Source organism: Bos grunniens, chromosome 5 (assembly GCF_055505025.1).
Source record: "Bos grunniens cultivar Pamir isolate PY7600 chromosome 5, Bosgru_T2T1.0, whole genome shotgun sequence".
Taxonomy (NCBI): Eukaryota; Metazoa; Chordata; class Mammalia; order Artiodactyla; family Bovidae; genus Bos; species Bos grunniens.
The window spans coordinates 84,894,638-84,914,831 of record NC_141169.1 but is presented as its reverse complement, the minus strand read 5'-3'; the positions used below and the strand labels follow the sequence as shown (position 1 = coordinate 84,914,831).

The following is a 20,194-nucleotide window of genomic DNA, read 5'->3' as shown; positions in this document are numbered from 1 at the left end:
TTTGTTGCCTGGTGCCAGTGGAAGTACTGAAGACTCAGAGTTTTTCTCTGTTCCCACTTCTTGTCCTCATATCTTTTTCATTTGGGGCCAGTGAAAGTGAAAGTCCCTCAGCCATGTCTGACTCTTTGCGATCCCTTGGCCTATACAGTCCATGGGATTCTCCAGGCCAGAATACTGGAGTGGGTAGCCTTTCCCTTCTCCAGGGGATCTTCCCAACCCAGGGACTGAACCCAGGTCTCCTGCATTGCAGGCAGACTCTTTACCAGCTGAGCCACAAGGGAAGCTCTTGTGGGCCAGACAGAGCTAGCATTTAATAGAAACAAGTTGATTGGAGCTGGGGGCCCAAGGTGGCATGGACTGTTCTAAGAAGCCACATTTCTTAGAGTTTGTCCCAACAGAATCAGTTCTCAAACAAACACATTTTATACTGAACTCTAGTTTTACTATTTGTTAATATTTCTCTTCTCTGAAAGTTCCTTCAAAGTGTGGAGGTCCTGCTTGTTCTTATACCATTGCTTTTCCTGAAGCAGGTGCTCGATAAAAGAGTTTCTAGAACAGTGGTGCCCCCTAGACCTTTCTGCAAGGATGGTGATGTTCTGTGCCTGCATGTCCAGTGCGGTAGCCTTGAGCCACATGCAGCTATTACGTACTTGAAGTGTGGCTAGTGTAACTGAGGAATTGAATGTTTAATTAAAGTTTAAATGTGGCTAGTGGCTACTGGCTATTGTAGTAATACGACTAATTGCTATCTAGACTAAAAATGTCAAAACCCAAGCTTTGTGTCCCATCTATTGCCCATCCTCAGATTTCTTCCTTCTTATCTCCACAAATGAGGATGCTTGCTTTTTTTTTTCCAAATAAAAAATTTTAATTGTAATATTAAAGGAAGAGCAAGGGGAAGAAAGAAAAACAGGAAGAAGTAAAGACAAAATGTGCATCAGCAGGCAGGCCCTCCTGCATCCCATCCCACCTTAGACTGCAGGCCGAGCCCCAAAGGCCATCAAGGGGCTCTCTGCAGAACCCTGGACAAGGTCTCACAGACCTGCCTCATGACCTTCACTTCTTCCCTCGCCTTGCAGGTCCTGCCTTCACTGTGGTGGGGCCAAAGGAGCCCAAGGGCCTCCTCAGTTCAGTTTAGTTGCTCATTTGTATCCAACTCTGCAACCCCATGAACTGGAGCACACAAGGCCTCCCTGTCCATCACCAACTCCCAGAGCCTACCCAAATCCATGTCCATTGAGTCGGTGATGCCATCCATCTCATCCTCTGTCGTCCCCTTCTCCTCCTGCCTTCAATCTCTCCCAACATCAGGGACTTTTCAAATGAGTCAGCTCTTCATCAGGTGGCCAAAGTATTGGAGTTTCAGCTTCAACATCAGTCCTTCCAATGAACACCCAGGACTGATCTCCTTTAGGATGGACTGGTTGGATCTCCTTGCTGTCCAAGGGACTCTCAACAGTCTTTTCCAACACCACAGTTCAAAAGCATCAATTCTTCTGTGCTCAGCTTTCTTTATAGTCCAACTCTCACATCCATACATGACTACTGGAAAAACCATAGTCTTGACTAGACAGACCTTTGTTGACAAAGTAATGTCTCTGCTTTTTAATATGCTGTCTAGGTTGGTCATAACTTTCCTTCTAAGGAATAAGCATCTTTTAATTTCATGGCTGCAGTCACCATCTGCAGTAATTTTGGAGCCTCCCAAAATAAAATCTGCCACTGTTTCCACTGTTTCCCCATCTATTTCCCATGAAGTTATCAGACTGGATGCCATGATCTTAGTTTTCTGAATGTTGACTTTAAGCCAGCTTTTTCACTCTCCTCTTTCACTTTCAAGAGGCGCTTTAGTTCTTCTTCACTTTCTGCCATAAGGGTGGTGTCATCTGCATATCTGAGGTGATTGATATTTCTCCTGGCAATCTTGATTCCAGCTTGTGCTTCATCCAGCCCAGCATTTCTCTTGATGTACTCTGCATAGAAGTTAAATAAGCAGGGTGACAATATACAGCCTTGACGTACTCCTTTTCCTATTTGGAACCAGTCGTTCCATGTCCAGTTCTAACTGTTGCTTCCTGATCTGCATACAGGTTTCTCAAGAGGCAAATCAGGTGGTCTGGTATTCCCATCTCTTTCAGAATTTTCCACAGTTTGTTGTGATCCACACAGTCAAAGGCTTTGGCATAGTCAATAAAGCAGAAATAGATGTTTTTCTGGAACTCTCGCTTTTTCAATGATCCAGTGGATGTTGGCAATTTGATCTCTGGTTCCTCTGCCTTTTCTAAAACCAGCTTGAACAAATGGTAGTTCACAGTTCACATATTGCTGAGGTCACAATGACCCCACCCACACCTCAGAGACGAGGGGCTGAGCCCAGAATTGCAGACCAGTAACACTTTAATTGATTAGATCTAAAATCTTTGTATTATCTTTGATTATTTGTATTAATTGTATTGATTACAATTTTTATTAATTGTATTAATAAATTTTGTATTTAATTTGTATTAATTAAATAAATACAAATAAAATTTGTATTAATCTTTGATTCTTTTCCTGCTCTAGTACCTTATAACTAATCCATCAACAAGTCCTGCCCACACTACCTTCAGTGTATATCCAGAATCATGTTGCTCCTCCCCATAGCCACTAACGCTTGATATAAGCCACCATCATGACTCACTCAGATTTTTGCAGTGGCTTTCCAGCTCATTCCCTGTATCATTCTGATCCCCTCCAGCCTATTCTCAACAGATTTATTTAAAGTAATACTTTGAAAATGCACATTATCATCAGTGTTCTGCTCAAAACCCTTTAATAGTCACCAGACTCACTCAGAAAAATTTAAAGTCCATGCACTGGTCTTCAGCACCCTATAAGAATCCCTGCTCTGCCCACAATCTCACTCACTGTTGATTGCTTTCCTCTTAAATATATCAGACATTTCTGCCTTAGTCTTTGTATCTGTTCCTCTCCCTGCTGAGAATACTGTGCACCCAGATATCTTCCAAATTCACTTCCTTGGCTCACTGCTTAAATGTCATCTTTTTAAAAATATTTTTTAATAATTGTATTTACTTATTTATTTTTGGCTAGCACTGGGTCTTTTTCTTTTAACTTTTTATTTTGTATTGGAATATAGCTCAGTTGGTAAAGAATCCACCTGCAATGCAGGAGACCCAGTTCGATCCCTGGGTTGGGAAGATCCCCTAGAGGAGGGAAAGGCTACCCACTCCAGTATTCTGGCCTGCAGAATTCCATGGGATTGCAAAGAGTCGGACACAACTGAGCGACTTTCACTTTCACAGCTGATTAGCAATGTTGTAATAGTTTCAGGTGAACAGCAAAGGGACTCAGCCAAATGTATACATGTATCCATTCTCCCCCAAGCTCCCCTCCCATCCAGGCTGCCACATAACATTGAGCAGAGTTCCCTGAGCTATACAGTAAGTAGGTTCTTGTTGGTTATTCATTTTAAATATAACAGTATGTACAATTGTATCATTTCTTTTTAGATTCTATGTATAAGAGTTGTCATAGGATATTTCTCCTTCTCTGACTTACTTCTTTCAGTATGGCAATCTCTAGTATATCCATGTTGCTGCAAGAGGCATTATTTCATTTTAATGGCTGAGTAATATTCCATTATATACACGTACCACATCTTCCTTATCCATTCCTCTGTCAGTGGACATTTAGGTTGCTTCCTTGTCTTGGCTAATGTAAACAGTGCGGCAGTGAACACTGGGGTGCATGTATCCTTTTAGATCATGTTTTTCTCCAGATATATGCCCAGGAGTGGGAGTGCAGGGTCATATGGTAGCTCTCTGTTTAGTTTTTTAAGGAATCTCCATACTGTTCTCCAGAGTGTGAGTACCAATTTACATATCCCCCAACAGGGTGGGAGGGTTCCCTTCTTTCTACAACCTCTCCATCATTTATTATTTGTGGATTTTTTGATGATAGTTATTCTGACTGGTGTGAAGTGATATCTCCTTGTAGTTTTGATTTGCATTTCTCTAATCATTAGCCATATGAAACACCTTTCATGTACCTATCGTATATGTTCTTTGGAGAAATGTCTGTTTAGATCTTCTGCCCGCTTGTTGACTGGGTTGTTTGTTTTGATGCTGTTAAGCATCATGAGCTGTTTGTAACTTTTGGAAATTAATCCCTTCTCGGTCACATCATGTGCAAATATATTCTCCCAATTTGTGGGTTGCTTTTCATTTTGTTTCTGTTTCATTTGCTATGCAAAAGCTTTGAAGTAGGTCTCTTAAATGCCATCTTATCCCGGAGCCCCTCCCTGATTGCCCATCCATGCACACCTGCGCACACATAGCCACACACATGCGCATACTCCCCATCTGCTGTACTCTTATTTTTCTCTGTTGTACCCCGATACATTACCTATAGGCCACAATCCATTATCCACATTTTTGAAACCTAAAAAATTCTGAAACCCGAAAATTTAATCATAGTTAGTTTGTTAGCCATACCTGTATACCTTGAACTCATTTGGGAGTAAAAACTGGTCTGATTTGATATGAAGCTGAGGCTGTTTTTAATCTATATTTATTCAATTTGGCATGAAATTGATATATTTTACTTAAGAATTTTCAATATGTTTGACTGTGGACTTGCAGGATAGCACTCTGCTACCTTTCTGTCATCCAAAAAATTCTTAATTTTTAGCATATCTGACCTTAAAGCTGTTGGTTAACAGACAGTAGACCTGCATTCATTCATCCATGTGCTGTGTATTGCCTGCCACTGTTTGCTTATTCCTTATTGCCATAGCTTAAAACCATGTAGTAGACACTCATACATACTTGAGAATAAATGAATGAATTTTTTAAAGGCTCTGTGAACTTGGTTGAAATTGGTGCAGGCTGAACTGTACAGTACAGACTGAACTTGGTGACCACCTAATGTCCTATTCATCCGTAAGGTTATATGATCCTTGAGAAGGTCAAGAAAATAATGTATCACATTTAACTCTTAATTTCATATATAAATGATCAATTCTAGAAAATTATGAATTGGTTGATTTTGTATCTGCTTACAAAGTGGCACTATCTATTGTAGACTGTTTTGAAATTTAGCAAAACACAGGGAAGGTAAAAGAATCGCTCATGACCTTGCTTCCTAGAAGTAAACATTACAAGCAGTGCTTTCTGTGTACCTACAGATGAGCTTTAAAAAAAAGATTTCACTCTCCATAAAGCTTCATAGTTAAAGTCTCACTTTTCACTACTGAATTGGGAATTAAATTTTCCACATCATTTAATCCTCACAACAGTCTTATGAGAAGAGCCCTGTTTGACCCCTGTTTTGGAGGTGATGGAGCAAGGCACAGAGATCTTAAATGACTTGCCCAAGCTCCAGTAGCTGGTAAGGAGCATCCTGGGATCAAACCAGAAGTCTGGTTCAAGAACCCCACTGTTAACTACTGTTATACTGCGTTATTTATATCCTCTATAATCCCAGTGGACAACTGTTAGAAAATATAGTTACCGACTGAATTACATTGAAGCAAAAACTAAAAATCCTTAGTAGTAAAATATATGGCTTTTTTATAACCAAGATCATCTTTTACAGTTTTTATATTTATAGCAATAGTATAGTGTATCAGCCATAATTCTAAGTATCTTCTATATTTTCCACATCCCTAAAAGATTTTAACGAATGGGAACACATGTAATTCACAACATGCATCAGTCAGGATGGGTAAGATTACGCTGCATTAATAAACAATCCCCCAAAACTTAGTGGTTTATATTGATGTGTTAGCTGTTATTTTGGTTAATACTATTTATGTAAAGTAACCAACACAAAGCCTAGCATATAGGGGACATACTCAATGTTAATCATTATGAAATCAATAAATGTTCATTATTTTTAATGGTAGTAAGTTTGTAATAAAACCCTAAGTAAGTCCTAAATTAATATGCAATAATTCTGTGATTATGTGATAGTCTCATCAACACACTGGAAAGATATACTGTGAATGAATAACAATGTGTTGAAAGCACAGCTAGCTGCCAGGTTATACTGTGTCACTGTCATCATAAGAAATACTCTATGGTAAGTTACCTTAATAGCTGCATGCAGGACCTATAGAAAATGACTGACAAATTTGCAGAATACTTGCATATATCACTAGGGAATTTATATAATATATATTATATATATATGTATATAATCCGCCTTCCAGTGCAAGAGACTCAGGTTTGATTCCTGGGTCAGGAAGATCCCTCTGTGAAGCAACCCACTCCAGTTTTCTTGCCTGGGAAATCCCATGGGGGTGCCATTCCCTTCTCCAGAGGGTCTTCCCAACCCAGGGATTGAACCCAGGTCTCCAGCATTGCAGGCAGATTCTGTACCACCTGAGCCACCAGGGAAGAGACCATATGTGAATATGTGTGTGTGTATGTATTTATATATATGATACAATATAAGTTCTGTTACAGAGCAATGTTTATTGTAAGAATTCTAAACCGTTACGGAATGAATTAATTAGGTTCACTAACTAATTTCAAAATGTTTATAACTCAAGGGGCAAAGTATTGTCAGAAAAACTGAGTCAGACAGCATAGATTTTTCACTACAGATATAGAATAAGTCCGATGTTAACTGAAATTACTTATAATATGTCCAGAAACAGGAGGATATGTTAGCATTAAATTCATAAGAAATCAGTACTAGGTCTCTGTCATGTTCTTTTGAAGAACATACATTATTCATATTTGGAGTAAGGAGAATTTGATACTGGAGAAAAAATCAAATGTCAGTTAAAACTAAAATTTCTGCAGAGCATTTATAATCAGGGTGTTTAATTGAATATATTCTCATGGCCTGACACTATTTCTGATAAATGTCTGTTCAGTGTATATTTGTTGAATAAATAATAAGATGTGACACTTTTAAATGATTTTACTTTTTGTCTCTAAGAAATTTCCTAAAATTGTTTCTAAAACAATAGTTGCCACTCTTTTTAAATGGTTGAAATAAGGGCATAATGCTTCTGGATGACTCATATTTGAATATTTGAGTATATATTTGGGTATATATTTCTAAAACTTCATATTACTTCATAGTCATGTATTCCGCTTTAAATTAGGTGAAAAGTCATTTGTTACTCCTTTTAATGATGTCACTCATACAATGAGATTCCCCTAATGCACTAAAATCTCTTTGTGATTTTCCTCATTATATGAAGTTAATGATTCTTGGGATTATACTCAATTGCTTCAACTCTTCTAAAGTGTAGCCAGTATTTTATTTTTCATTACAGATTATAGCATTCAGACCCAGGTAGCCAAAAGCTTTAAACTACAAATGCCACAGATAGATAGATATTCCTTTTTATTTGTCTTAGGCTACATTGAGATAGTATACAAGGTAGAACTAAATGTATCCATTTAATAAACTGCACTAAAAGGAGTTCTGCAGGAAGAATTGGAATCTGTCTAAATGAAGTATTCAGATTCTGTAAGACCTTGCCAAGAATAGGTATTAAAAACAATGATTATGGGATTTAACTCTTACATAAACTATCTAAAACCCAATTTCTATAATAAAATCAAAGTATTAATTCATTTACCTCTTAAAAAGCTTTTTTATGTTGCTGGATTTTTTTTTTTTTTTTTTTTTGCCTAATTGCACTAAATATGCATTATTTAAGAGAAAGGAAAAGCTGGCAGTAAAAGTAATATTAAATAATCTACCAAGGCATTCTCATGGAGTAGCAGTACCATTAAGCATTGGAAGAATCAGCTTTATATATAATTATGACTCAGTTACAGGCCTTAAATTTTTTAATTTCGTTCATACAGTGTAATTATTCAGTTTTCTTTTTAAAGACGCTTCATGGCCTGGTAGGATTAGAGAACATTCTACTGGTCTTGTCTAACCCTTCGTATAGACTGGTGAGGACATGGGGTCCAGGTGGCAGGAGAGAGATCCTAAATAAGAGTCGCTGACAGACACCGGAGCCAGGAACACACAGTGCTGTGCGCTTTGAAGCAGTGCATGCATGTGGGGCGAGTGTAACCTTGAAGATTGGTCATGTGGTTTTTCTGTGGGTAATTACAGTCATTTTTAACCTGAAAATCTTAGAACATTTTTATTCCAGAAAGCCAAATCCAGGGTGCAAAGACATTTCAGTCTCCTTGTTTGCCCAGGTATTTCGATAATAGTAACAACTAATGACGCCAGTGATAAAGAATCCGCCTGCCGGTGCAGGAGGCACAGAGACGTGGGTTCGATCCCTGGGTTGGGAAGGTCCCCTGGAGTAGGAAATGCAACCTGCTCCAGTATTCTTGCCTGGAAAATCCCATGGATAGAGGAACCTGGCGGGCTGCAGTCCATGGGGTCGCAAAGAGTTGGACACACACACTGACTGTCAGAACCTGTGAGGTGCTCCTGCCCTCTCCATTGTAGAAGTGAAGGAATGCTGCTCATCCATTCAGTAATTTACCCAAAATTAAAACTCCAGTCTGTTTGCTTTCAAATCTTCCAAGTTTTCAGCTGCATCCAAAATTCAGGTTTCCTTAAAGAAGATCATACACATATACTTAGAGCAATGTCATTTTTCAGCTTTTGAATTGCATATGTGGATGTTCATATGTGACATATCCAGATTTCCATTTATTGGACCAGTAGTTGAGGAAATACTGCTACTGGTCCAGAAGTTCATGAAATTAAAAAAGAAAACACAAAAAATAAATCTGTAGCTGTATATGCCGGTATTATAATTGCTAGATGGCAGGGTGAGGTTTTCTGGTAATAATATTAACTATTAATGGATACTTTTTAAAATTGAGATATCATTAATATGTAGGGGCTTCCCCGGTTGCTCAGGGAGACCTGAGTTCGATCCCTGGGTTGGGAACATTCCCCTGGAGAAAGGAATGGCTACCCACTCCAGTAGTCTGGCCTGGAGAATTCCATGGACAGAGGAGCCTGGCAGGCTACAGTTGATGGGCTTGTAAAGAGTCAGACATGACTGTGCAACTTTCACTTTCATTGATATATAACATTAGTTTCAGATGTCTAATGGACATTTTTCACAAATTAATATCCATCTGACCCACACATCTTAAATGGAAATATTTAGGAAGTGTATTCAAACTAGTGACAGAAAGTCTTCTGAATGTTTATCTTCCATAATTACTGTTATATTCAGTATATTTTAGTATAAATATAATTTTATTCTATTTTTGTTCTTTAATAGTATCATTCTGCCTTGTTAATTTTTTTTTAAAGACTCTTTGAAGTTATTATTTATCAAAAGTGAACAGGACTTCTCTTCAGGTCCCACTTTTTATATGAAATTGTTTTGAAGGGTTGTTTGCATTGAGGTGATTTTTTTTTTTATTTGCCACAGGTGTACAGGAAGGTGAGGGCAGAGGAAAGGCCTGTCCAATGCCTGTTAGCTGAGTAGCAGGTGCTCCATTGGCTCCATGTCTCCCTTCAGGAGGAGAAACAGGGGCCCCAAGCTTCCCAAGTCCTGATGTGCAGGGAAATTAGCGGGATTCACCAAGTAGACATTTGCTCGAGTTCTGAAGTCCTTCCTGGTTCCTGGAACCAGGTCCTGGCTTCCAGCAGAACTCTCTAGTGATCTCCTTAGTTTCAACAGGAGGTCTTGCCCCAAACGAGGTCGGGGCAGTCAGATAGGAAGATAGGTTAAGATTCTCATTGAGGTTTAAAGTATAAAGATGATTTTCTAAAGCAAGTCTGAAGGGTATATGCAATTCACATCCCATATTTTATGTGTTACATATCTTAAGGAGTTCAGTATCTTCGAGTGAAGTTTTTAAAGGCATCATAGACTGGAATGTGATACTTACTGAGAAAACACAATTATCCAATAGGTCCTCTGTTTGGAGGCATTATTTTAGCTATTACATATCTCATCTTGAAAATTTATTTTTGTCTTTTTTATCTAGGTCGAACTGGAAGGTACACGCTTATAGAAAAGTGGAGAGATACTGAAAGGCACCTAGCACCTCATGAAAACCCTATCATATCCTTAAACAAGTGGGGGCAGTATGCTAGCGACGTACAGCTGATCTTACGTCGCACAGGGCCATCTCTCAGTGAGCGACCCACGTCGGACAGTGTGGCTCGAGTTCCTGAAAGGACTTTGTACAGGCAGAGTTTGCCCCCCTTAGCTAAACTGAGGCCTCAGATTGACAAAACAATCAAAAGGAGAGAACCTAAAAGGAAATCATTAACATTTACAGGAGGTGCCAAAGGATTAATGGACATTTTTGGAAAAGGTAAAGAAACTGAATTTAAGCAAAAGGTGCTGAATAACTGCAAAACAACCGCAGATGAGTTGAAGAAGCTGATCCGTTTGCAGACGGAGAAGCTCCAATCCATTGAGAAAGAGCTAGAATCAAATGAAATAGAAATACGATTTTGGGAGCAAAAATATAATTCTAACCTTGAAGAGGAGATAGTCCGCCTGGAGCAAAAGATCAAAAGAAATGATGTAGAAATTGAAGAGGAAGAGTTTTGGGAAAATGAATTACAGATTGAACAGGAAAATGAAAAACAGCTGAAAGATCAACTTCAAGAAATAAGACAGAAAATAACAGAATGTGAAAGCAAGTTAAAGGACTATTTGGCTCAAATTCAGACTATGGAAAGTGGTCTTGAAGCAGAAAAATTGCAACGGGAAGTCCAAGAGGCACAAGTAAATGAAGAAGAGGTTAAAGGCAAGATCGGTAAGGTCAGAGGGGAAATTGACATTCAAGGCCAGCAGAGTCTAAGGCTGGAAAATGGTATTAAAGCTGTGGAAAGATCTCTTGGCCAAGCCACCAAACGATTACAGGTAAGAACCTTTTTATAAAAAGAATGGTTTTTTTTTTAATCTGTTTAAAAGAATATCTTTTGGCATCTTCTTTAATGATTATTCATTTTCCCTTACATTTAGAGTTAGAAACCTACCTTGGTTTATAAGTTTCTTAGAATTTCTGTGACTTATGACAATGCTAAGATAGGAGACTAAACCAAAGATGAGAGCTGGAGCCACAGGTCCTTTTCCATGAGAGCAGCTTTCTTAACTGTGGTAGTGGCAGCACTAGGTAATTGGAGACAGGCAATGAGAACCTCAGAGCAGGTGTGGACACTAATGAGGAGGTAGTGAATCTGACCTCCTCCTTTTAACGGTAGGGAAACCAAAGCTAAAGAGATCACCGAGAAGTGGTTCACAAAGGCTGTGTGGCTAGCTGTCTGCGTATGTAATCGCCTCTCCTTTGTTACTAACCACGTCTTCTCTCCTCTCCAGAGGGGCAGGTTCCTCCCTGACTTTTTCCCATCTCTAAAGCACATACAGGAACGTTTATATTTCACACTCAGACCACGATCACTCAGCTTATATTTCTTGGATGCCTATTCTTGGAAAGACAATGTGGTGGTAAATGTTATGGGAGTTGCAAAGAGGTATCAGTGTCTAACAGCTGAAATGAGGAGACACAATTGATTATAAAATGGTTACTTAACATTTTTTTAAAGATTTTTTGGCGGGGGGATGTGGACCATTTTTAAAGTCCTTTTTGAGTTTGTTACAGTATTGCTTCTGTTTTATTTATTTATTTATTTTTAGTGTTTTGGTCAGGAGGCATACCAGGGACAGAAGTCACACTTAACCACTGTGGTGCCAGGGAAGTCCCTGGCTACTTACATTTAAACTGAAGTTAAGTAATATTCAGTAAAGCTGTTTAAAAATATTAAATAAAGTTAAATTTCTGTTTTAGTCATATTTGGCCTCTTTTCAAGTGCTCAGTAGCACATGTGTTCGGGGGCTCATTTTTTGGACAGTGCTGGCTTAGAAGCTCTATAATCATGGATCAGAGAGTGAACCGTGAGGCTTCAGGGCACAATGGTTAGAAATTCAGACTGTGTTTAGTAACAGCATCTCCAAATAGCACCCGTGCACATTGGAGTTTGAGAAGAGATGCTTTAGAGGAGGAACAGTTCCACAAGCAGAGAAAGCTGAGGTTTCAGGAAGAACTGATAGGATTTCCTGTCTCTGCAATTCATTACGGTAAGAGGTAGAACTACCACCAAAATTCGGAAAATCAGGAATTTCTCAGTAATAGAAGGTTGTTAACCTATGATTGGTCAGTATTGTACTGTTCTGTTCAGTTGCTCAGTCGTGTTCGACTTTTTTGCAACCCCATGGGCTGCAGCATACCAGGCTTCCCTGTCCTTCACCATCTCCCGGAGTTTGCTCAAACTCACATCCATTGAGTCTGTGATGCCATACAACCTTCTCATCCTCTGTCAGCCCTTTATTTAGACACTTAAGGGTACATTTGGAAATAATATTGCCTTGATATTACATACTAATTTATGAAAATTGTTATTAGTAAACCCCACTTCCTGTGAAAAGTATCTGAGAATCAAATTACTCAGATATCTCCAAGTACCCCCTACACTCAAAGTAGCAAAAAACAACCACTCCTTTCTCTTTTCTCTTCCCTCCTTACTGGTTCTTCAGACTCACCCAGCTTAGATGAGGCCCTGCTGCTTTTCCTTAACAGTGCCCTAAGAGAGAAAGAGAAGAAAGTCCATTTGAATAACAGAATGCCTCTCCTTGCTTTTGGAGCTTTCTGGCCATCCAAGCTTGTTCTTCTTACTTTAGAGCTCTTCAGTTCACAGACCTGCTTGTCAAGGATTTAAAAACCCCATAGTGGAAATCTTGCTTTCCTTGTGCTCTAACATAAATCTCAGTAAAGCATTTCATGAAAACTTAAAAACAGTTTAAAAAAAAACAAGGAGCCCAAATCTCATGAACCAAATGACTATTAATTTTGCTGTATATTATCAAGTAGATGGGCTTCCCTTGTGGCTCAGTCGGTAAAGAATCTGCCTGCAATGTGGAGACCTGGGTTCAATACCTGGGTCAGGAAGATCCCCTGGAGAAGGAAATGGCAACCCATTCCAGTATTCTTGCCTCGAGAATTCCATGGACAGAGGAGCCTGATGGGCTACACACCATGGGGTCACAAAGAGTCAGACACAACTGATTGACTAACACTTATTATGAAGTAGATAATGGGGAAGTACAGTTATGAAGAGCTTAGCAAGATTGCTGTAAACACTGGGATAGATGGAATCCAGTATTTTATTCATGAAAGTCTGTAGACATAGATTTATTTCATCAGGTCCATAGTGTACTCCTAGCAGAGGAAGGCATGACATTTAAAAGCACAAACTGAAGAAGCTGTTGTCTTTTATTTGCCTATTTTTTGGCCCATGCCACAGAGTGAGCTTGACCTCCTCGGCCCAGTATGTCAATATAAACCGGGTTTGTTACAAGCACTCTTGTGAAAGTGAGCATCCCACATTTAAGCCTGTAGCAGGTAGACAGTGACCAGGATGTCTGTAGCTGGCCAATAGTGAATCCTCAAATTTTAGAAAAAATTTAACTTCCGTCTAGGACAAAGAACAAGAATTGGAGCAGTTGACCAAAGAGCTGCGGCAAGTCAACCTCCAGCAGTTTATCCAGCAGACAGGGACGAAAGTCACCGTTCTGCCAGCGGAACCCATTGAAGTGGAGGCCTTGCATGCAGACATAGAAAGGGGTAAGATTTGAGAAACTATTTTTTCAAAACTTGATGTTCACTGTTAACTTTGAATAAACTGCTTACATTTGGTTGCAACATTCTCCTACTACTCAAAGCTGATTCTTGGGTCACTTAAAGAAAATTTTTTCTGGGAAGAATCAATAATATTTATGTTATTTATTTACTTAGATGGGTAGATATCCTGTCATTAATTTTAAACTGTTTCCTTGCAAACTTTTCCTGAAATATGTGTGAGCCATGGTCTATTAAATTGAGTGGTAACTTCTCTCTGTTCCTAAGGCCCCTTCTTCCTCTCCTAGAAGTCTTTGTTATTAATTTGTGCTGGTATTTAAAAGACAGTTCTAAATCTGCCTATGCATATGATATGAGCAACCCAGAAAGAGAGGCACAGTGCTCACCGTTTTCAAAAGATCATGAACTCCTCAGATGACTGGAAACTATTTTATCAACTGAGAGGGTCAAGCAGACTCAGCCTGTCCTCTCACCTAGAACCTATGGGGGTGCAGTCATTACTCTGTATCACTTGGTTCTTGAGAACAGGGAGAGTTCTAATTTCTCATATCCAGGTCACTGGTGCAAACATCAAACGATTTTCTCTGTTTCTTGTTTAGAGGCACCATTCCAGTCCGGGTCTCTGAAGCGGCCTGGCTCCTCTCGGCAGCTCCCCAGTAACCTGCGTATTCTACAGAATCCTATCTCATCTGGTTTTAATCCTGAAGGCATATATGTATAACATTACCTGTCTTCAGGGTGGAGATCCAGTAAAGGTACCAAGGACGGTGAAGATTATTCCTCCTTTGATTTTGTGCCAATGATGAACAGAGGATCTGTTTCACAAGCCACCGTATCTTTTTTCTGTCCTAAGTTGCATACCACTTGGAGCCATACCCTGTGCACTGATGCTAAAGAACAAAGAAACTGTGTTTTCACACATCCACAGTGTTGACGTTTTTGTCCAGCAGCTGTAATGCCAAGCCTTCATTTTTATTTGTAGCATTTTGAGAGCATTAGGAAAGTATTATACAGTGTGCATACATAAATAAAACCGTGACTTAAGAGTGAAGAGAAATATGTGACTGACTTAGTTTATTTATTCCATGTAATCAATTAATGAGTGAATGTTGATGTTTTAATATTTTTTATTAATACTTATCCTGTGACTGAATTACATTATATACCGTGTGATAATGACTTTGTGTGCATGTCGCCAGACTCCACGCATTGCTGATTTACAGCTCCACAAGTGTCATAGGATGCTCTGCCATTGTGAACCCATCCTAGCCACTGCTTAATTAGGTGAGAGAATTCAGGTTTTCTTTTTAATCTGAAGTTTAATCTTTCCTTTACAGTATTTCCAGCATAGGAATGACCGCATACAAAAATGGAAATATTTTCATGAAGTAAATTTTATATATATGTTTAAAATGTTTGCAGTGCTTCAGACACTGTTGAATAAAAATATACTTGTTGAATATCTCTCCAAACAGGCATGGGGTTTCCCATAACATGAGGTGTTTTGTTTCTGCCCTGCCTTTTATTTTAGTCTCATGGATCCTCAGAGTTGCCATAATAGACACATTAGAGATGTCTGAGGATATTTTCAGGAAGGTTGCTTTAAGTGATATATTTTTTAAAATAACCCACTTTGTATGTATGGTCTATTGCTGAAAGCACCCTGGATAAGTTATTGCTTGCACATAATTTACTGTGTACATTATAAACGGTTGCAATTTCTCCAGTCATTTAGACAGAAAGTAGATTGGAGTTAGGTACTTTTTACTAAGGAAATAAAGTTAAATTCAGTGTTCGTTTTCATTAATTTTCAGTTCGACTTTTACAGGACATGAAGCTCCCTTTGTGCATATATTTTCTTATTTATAAAACCAAAAATGAGTCAACACCCTTCCCATGAGTACTGACCTAACTGAGATGCACCAGATTATCTGGATGGATGTGGTCAGATACCTAGCCATTTTTACATTCCCTCTGATCAGAATTTGGTACAATATAATTTAGACTTTATTCTAAAATTTAAAATAGTTTTTAATTCTGAGGAAAACATATTGTCTGTATTATGGACATGCAACAGAATAACAGTGGGTTAGTATATTAATGCCATGGTAACAATAAAAAGATGTAAGTTATACGCTATGCATGAGGGCAACTTTGGATGTTTTAAACATATTTGACTTATTTTTGGTTTAATGAATGCTAAGAATGCTGCTATATTTAGGTTTCCAGTGAAAATTTTTAAGAATGGCTATGACAATATATAGAAGCTTCTGAACTGAAAGTAATAATGCATAATTGCCTTTTCTAGTCCAGCTAAATGGCAGACCTCAACTAAAGATATTTTCTTTGGGTTCTTAGAATTATCAAGTTGACCTTGCCATTATACTGTTTTTCAAAAAAACTTGATAAATCAATGATTCTTACCTAATAACCACAACCTATACACATTTGCTCTCAGTTTGTAATAGTTATTTCATATCTATATATATTTAAAAATTAGAATTAAAAAATCAAAATAATTTGTAGATTTTCTGATAATAATGGTTTATGTATGCCCAATATATGCCTTATTTTTAAAAGGTTCCATTCTATACTGGGTCATTTTGTTATTGTTGTTCAGAGAATTGAGATCTTATTCACAAAGAAAAACAATTTTTATAAATTGATTACATTCTATTTAAATCAAAACGTTAAACTGAAGACATATTAGACTTTGCAATTTTTCATTGCAAAGATGCCTGGGCATACCATGAAAAACACAAAGTCAGGATCCAACTCAATTGTTGTCAATTATTATCAGCATTAACCTAATAACTTTAAAGAAAGGCTGGCCGGATCCTGACAGTTCATCTGAATTTTCAAGCTGCCAAATAATCTTCACAGACCTAATTACAGATAGAAATACTATTTCCTAGATAAGAAGATTATATAAATGTGAATTTGATTAATACAATGAGCAACTGTACTTTTTAATCAGTTATATAACTTCTGGAAGTACATCTCTAAGAAATCTTTTCTAAGCCTTTTTTTAAAATAGAGGAAAGAAAACTCATCTCCCTAGAACATCTTAAAAATATCTTAGTCTATTTCTGATCATTTTTATCTATTGTAAATATAATGAGTTAGATTAGGTACCACATCTTTGGATATATTTCAGAGAGGGGAAGTGGGCACTGGTATGCAAAAATGCTAAATAGAAAATTTTGCATCTGGGGGAATATTCAGTTTCTGAATACTAAATTAGATTATAAGTTTTTTTAATTATTATTACACTGAAAGTTGTTTTATTGTGATTTTCTACAGGTATTAAGTACATTAGAAGATTTTTTTTCCTTACCAAGGGATAATTTAAAATACTATTAGTATATTTGACCCTTTGGAGTGTTTGTCATCCTCAGAGAATGATCTGTAGTGGGTTGCCTCAGTCCTTTTTTTTTCTGATGAAATATTTTGGTTAGCTTTTTTTTTTCCCCTGATGCATGGGGAATTTATATGTGAGATTTCGGTTGGTGTTAATAGGAGTTACCCAATTAATTAATTCCCTCAGCCATCACTGAGCTAGTCATCAATTTCTGTAGTTCAGATTAACTGTAGATGAGAGCTAAAACAAGACTAAGATAGTAAAAACACAGAACTTACAGTGTGAAATGTGAATATTAACAATGTGTAAGAAGAACAAAAAAGCACTCGCTTCCAGAACATAAATACGTGTTGTACCTGCACTAAAAGAATATTTTCTTTGTGAATAAGAGCAAAGTGGCCTTTCAAGAAAAGAAACGTCATTTAAATCCACTTCTGTGAACACCTTTCCAAGTTAGAACTATATTAACAGATTGAGGAAGTAACATGGAAAAGGAAAAAAAAACTCTTGACTTCAGGTGTGCAAAGGGCATGAGCAGATGGACGGTTCCCTGTGTACATTGCCTTGGAAAAATTGGGCCTTAATTTATATGTAAATAACAGTGCTGTGCTCGCATCCCTCTTCTACCTAAAGTTGTCTTTATTAGTCCATATGGTATTAAAATTTAGCTCGTTAAGTCTTACTTTTATATTATGTCAGTTTTTTTTTAAGTTGCATGTTTATGCTGTTTGCTGCAGTGTTTTTCAGTTTGGGTTGAAGGCCATCAGCTGTATGGAGAAGACAAAACAATCACTATTGATTCAGTATTGCTGCTTTACGTTTCCAGAATAAGCTTTCGATGCCAGGACAGTGACTGCTTGAAAGCTGCAGGAGCTCTATTCCAATGCATTTTATATATTTTTAGAAACCAAATAAATGCAGATAACTATTTAGTATACTAATTATATTAAACCAGCAGAAATATAAAGGCAATAAAGTATATACATATATATATGGGGGGAGGGGAAAGGTTAAAAAAATAGGTTTACAGCCAGACGCAGTGATAAGCCCTAAATGTATTTCTCAATCTGTCTTTCTTTATTGACCCGAAGAGGATTTGAGTTGCTGCAGCTTTAAACAGAAAATTGCCATGTTCACCTACTATGAACCCATAAGTATGCTTTTAGTACTGCTTTGCTTATGTACAAGTAAAATACCTGTAATCTGTATTATATGTAATTATTTCTTTTCTTTTGACTGTCATTTCAAAATGTATATTTTCTGATAATTATCATGAGCTGTAAAACAAAGGATCAATATCTGATATTCTCCCAAATAATAAATTTTCAGGATTCACTGGGGCATTACAATTGCTGGCTTGTTTCTTTAATATTTTAAAATATAATTTTATTTCCTTAAAAAAAAAAAATGCCCAAGAGAAAAGGTCTGCCTAGCAGTGACACAGAGTTACATTTTTCTAAAAGTAATGTTAATTATTATAGGTAAGGCATTACCTCTTGCTGCCAAGACAGCTGCTTCATCTAAGTGAAACTGAATTAAACTAATATGCCTCGCTTTTATTTCAAAAGTAAAAGAAAAATTATGTATTACTGTAGCTCTGTATTCCCAAATCTCTTTAAAACCACCAGTGAAAGGAAGAGAAAGAACAATTCAGGACTTCCCACCTGGCATGATGGGCACAGTAGGAGGTGTGTTCCACCATCCCGGAACTTTACGTAACTCATAAGTAGTTCACAGGGCCCTTGAATTTAGTCCTTCCAGATACTGAGGTACTTTCCTGTATCCCATGATAAAACTGCGTAATCAGTTATACAGTAACCAGCTTCTACACTTTAACCACCTTATTTTTTTGACTGCGCTGCTTGACATGGGGGATCTTAGGTTACCTGTGCATCCTACTCAGTCGTGTCTGATCTGTGCATGCGTGTGTGTGCTGTCTCGTCCGACTCCTGGTTTAGCAAAGAGCCTTAACCACTGGACTGCCAGGAAAGTCCCTAATCGCTTATTAATGTGAAAGTAACATCTGTGTGTGTGTGCTCGCTCGTGTTCAACTCTTTGTGGCCCCATGGACTGTAGGGCTCCTCCGTCCATGGGATTCTCCAGGCAAGAATACTGGAGTGGGTTGCCATTTCCTCCTCCAGGAGATCTTCCTGACCCAGGGATTCAACCTGCATCTGTTGCATCTCCTGCATTGGCAGGCAGATTCCTACTAGGGCCACCTAGGAAGTAATATGGAAGTATATAAATGATCTTTATATTTTTTATAAGTAGAAGTTAGATCTTGATCATGAAACTATACATATGAATAATAGTATATTATAAAAGCAAAGAGAAATGAGGAGTAGTAATTCAAAGTGTAAATTATTCTATGTCTTAAGTTTGGAGGGCTTTTAGAATTTTAATTTCCGTCCTGTCTTCCTTACCTGCTGTCCACTCCACGTGTTTGTGCTGCCTCCCTAAGGAAGGACCAGCAGAGTTCAATAAAACAGACATGAACGTGCTGGGCACATGCATGCTTTCTACAGACATTCAGAGAGCCTCTGCTGTTGGCCAGACACTGGACTGAAGTTAATATGATCTGTTTTGCACCTCAAGGAGGTTTATAGTCTAATGACCATCACTAAAGGAGGGCTTCACCCCAACCCAGGTTGTTGGAAAGCCCCAGAGGGGATGATGTAAACTGGAGAGGGCCACCCACACAGAATGATGAAAAGGCTGGAAAGGCTAAGAGAGGAGATAGGAATCCATCCTGAAGGGCCTGGGTTGCCCTGGAAGTTTAGACTTTATCCTTAGGGCCACGAAGGAGTCTTAAGCATGGAAATGAAGTGATCGGATTAGCATATTAGAGAGATCTTTCTGACTGGCATCATGGAGAACTGCCAGAAGGGTCAAGACTCTTGGCAAGAAGGACCATTTACAAGCTCTGCAGGTGTCCGGGATACTGAACTAAGAAGGCTGTTAGGGTGTAGTCAGTAACAAGTTTTATTGAGCACCTACTATGCATCAAGAGAAGAGAAACAAACAGATGATGAACATCTGAAGTAGTAGCAAAGGATATGATGTTTAAATGGTGGAGAAGGGAAAAAGGAATCCAAGAAACCCCAGGTGTTTGACAGCGGTTTGCATCCTTAAATGAAAGGGTGGAAATGGTATTGTGGGTCTCAATGATGAGTAGTCCAAGTACTCTGTTCTGTTTGCTGAAGGGAAAAGCTGGGGACAG

General features: G+C 38.2%; 1 protein-coding gene across 20 annotated transcripts in view; it reads left to right on the top strand.

Moving 5' to 3' along the window:
- RASSF8 (Ras association domain family member 8) overlaps window positions 1-14,670 on the top strand; it is a 134,824-nt gene extending 120,154 nt beyond the window's left edge. For all 20 annotated transcript variants that reach the window (XM_086401680.1, XM_086401673.1, XM_086401668.1 and 17 more), the window contains 3 exons: window positions 9,951-10,840; window positions 13,454-13,598; window positions 14,213-14,670. In XM_086401680.1, coding sequence (XP_086257806.1) covers window positions 9,951-10,840; window positions 13,454-13,598; window positions 14,213-14,334 — 1,157 coding nt within the window. In that variant the 3' untranslated portion in view covers window positions 14,335-14,670. The remainder of the gene's footprint in view (window positions 1-9,950; window positions 10,841-13,453; window positions 13,599-14,212) is intronic.
- The last annotated feature ends 5,524 nt before the right edge of the window (window positions 14,671-20,194 follow it).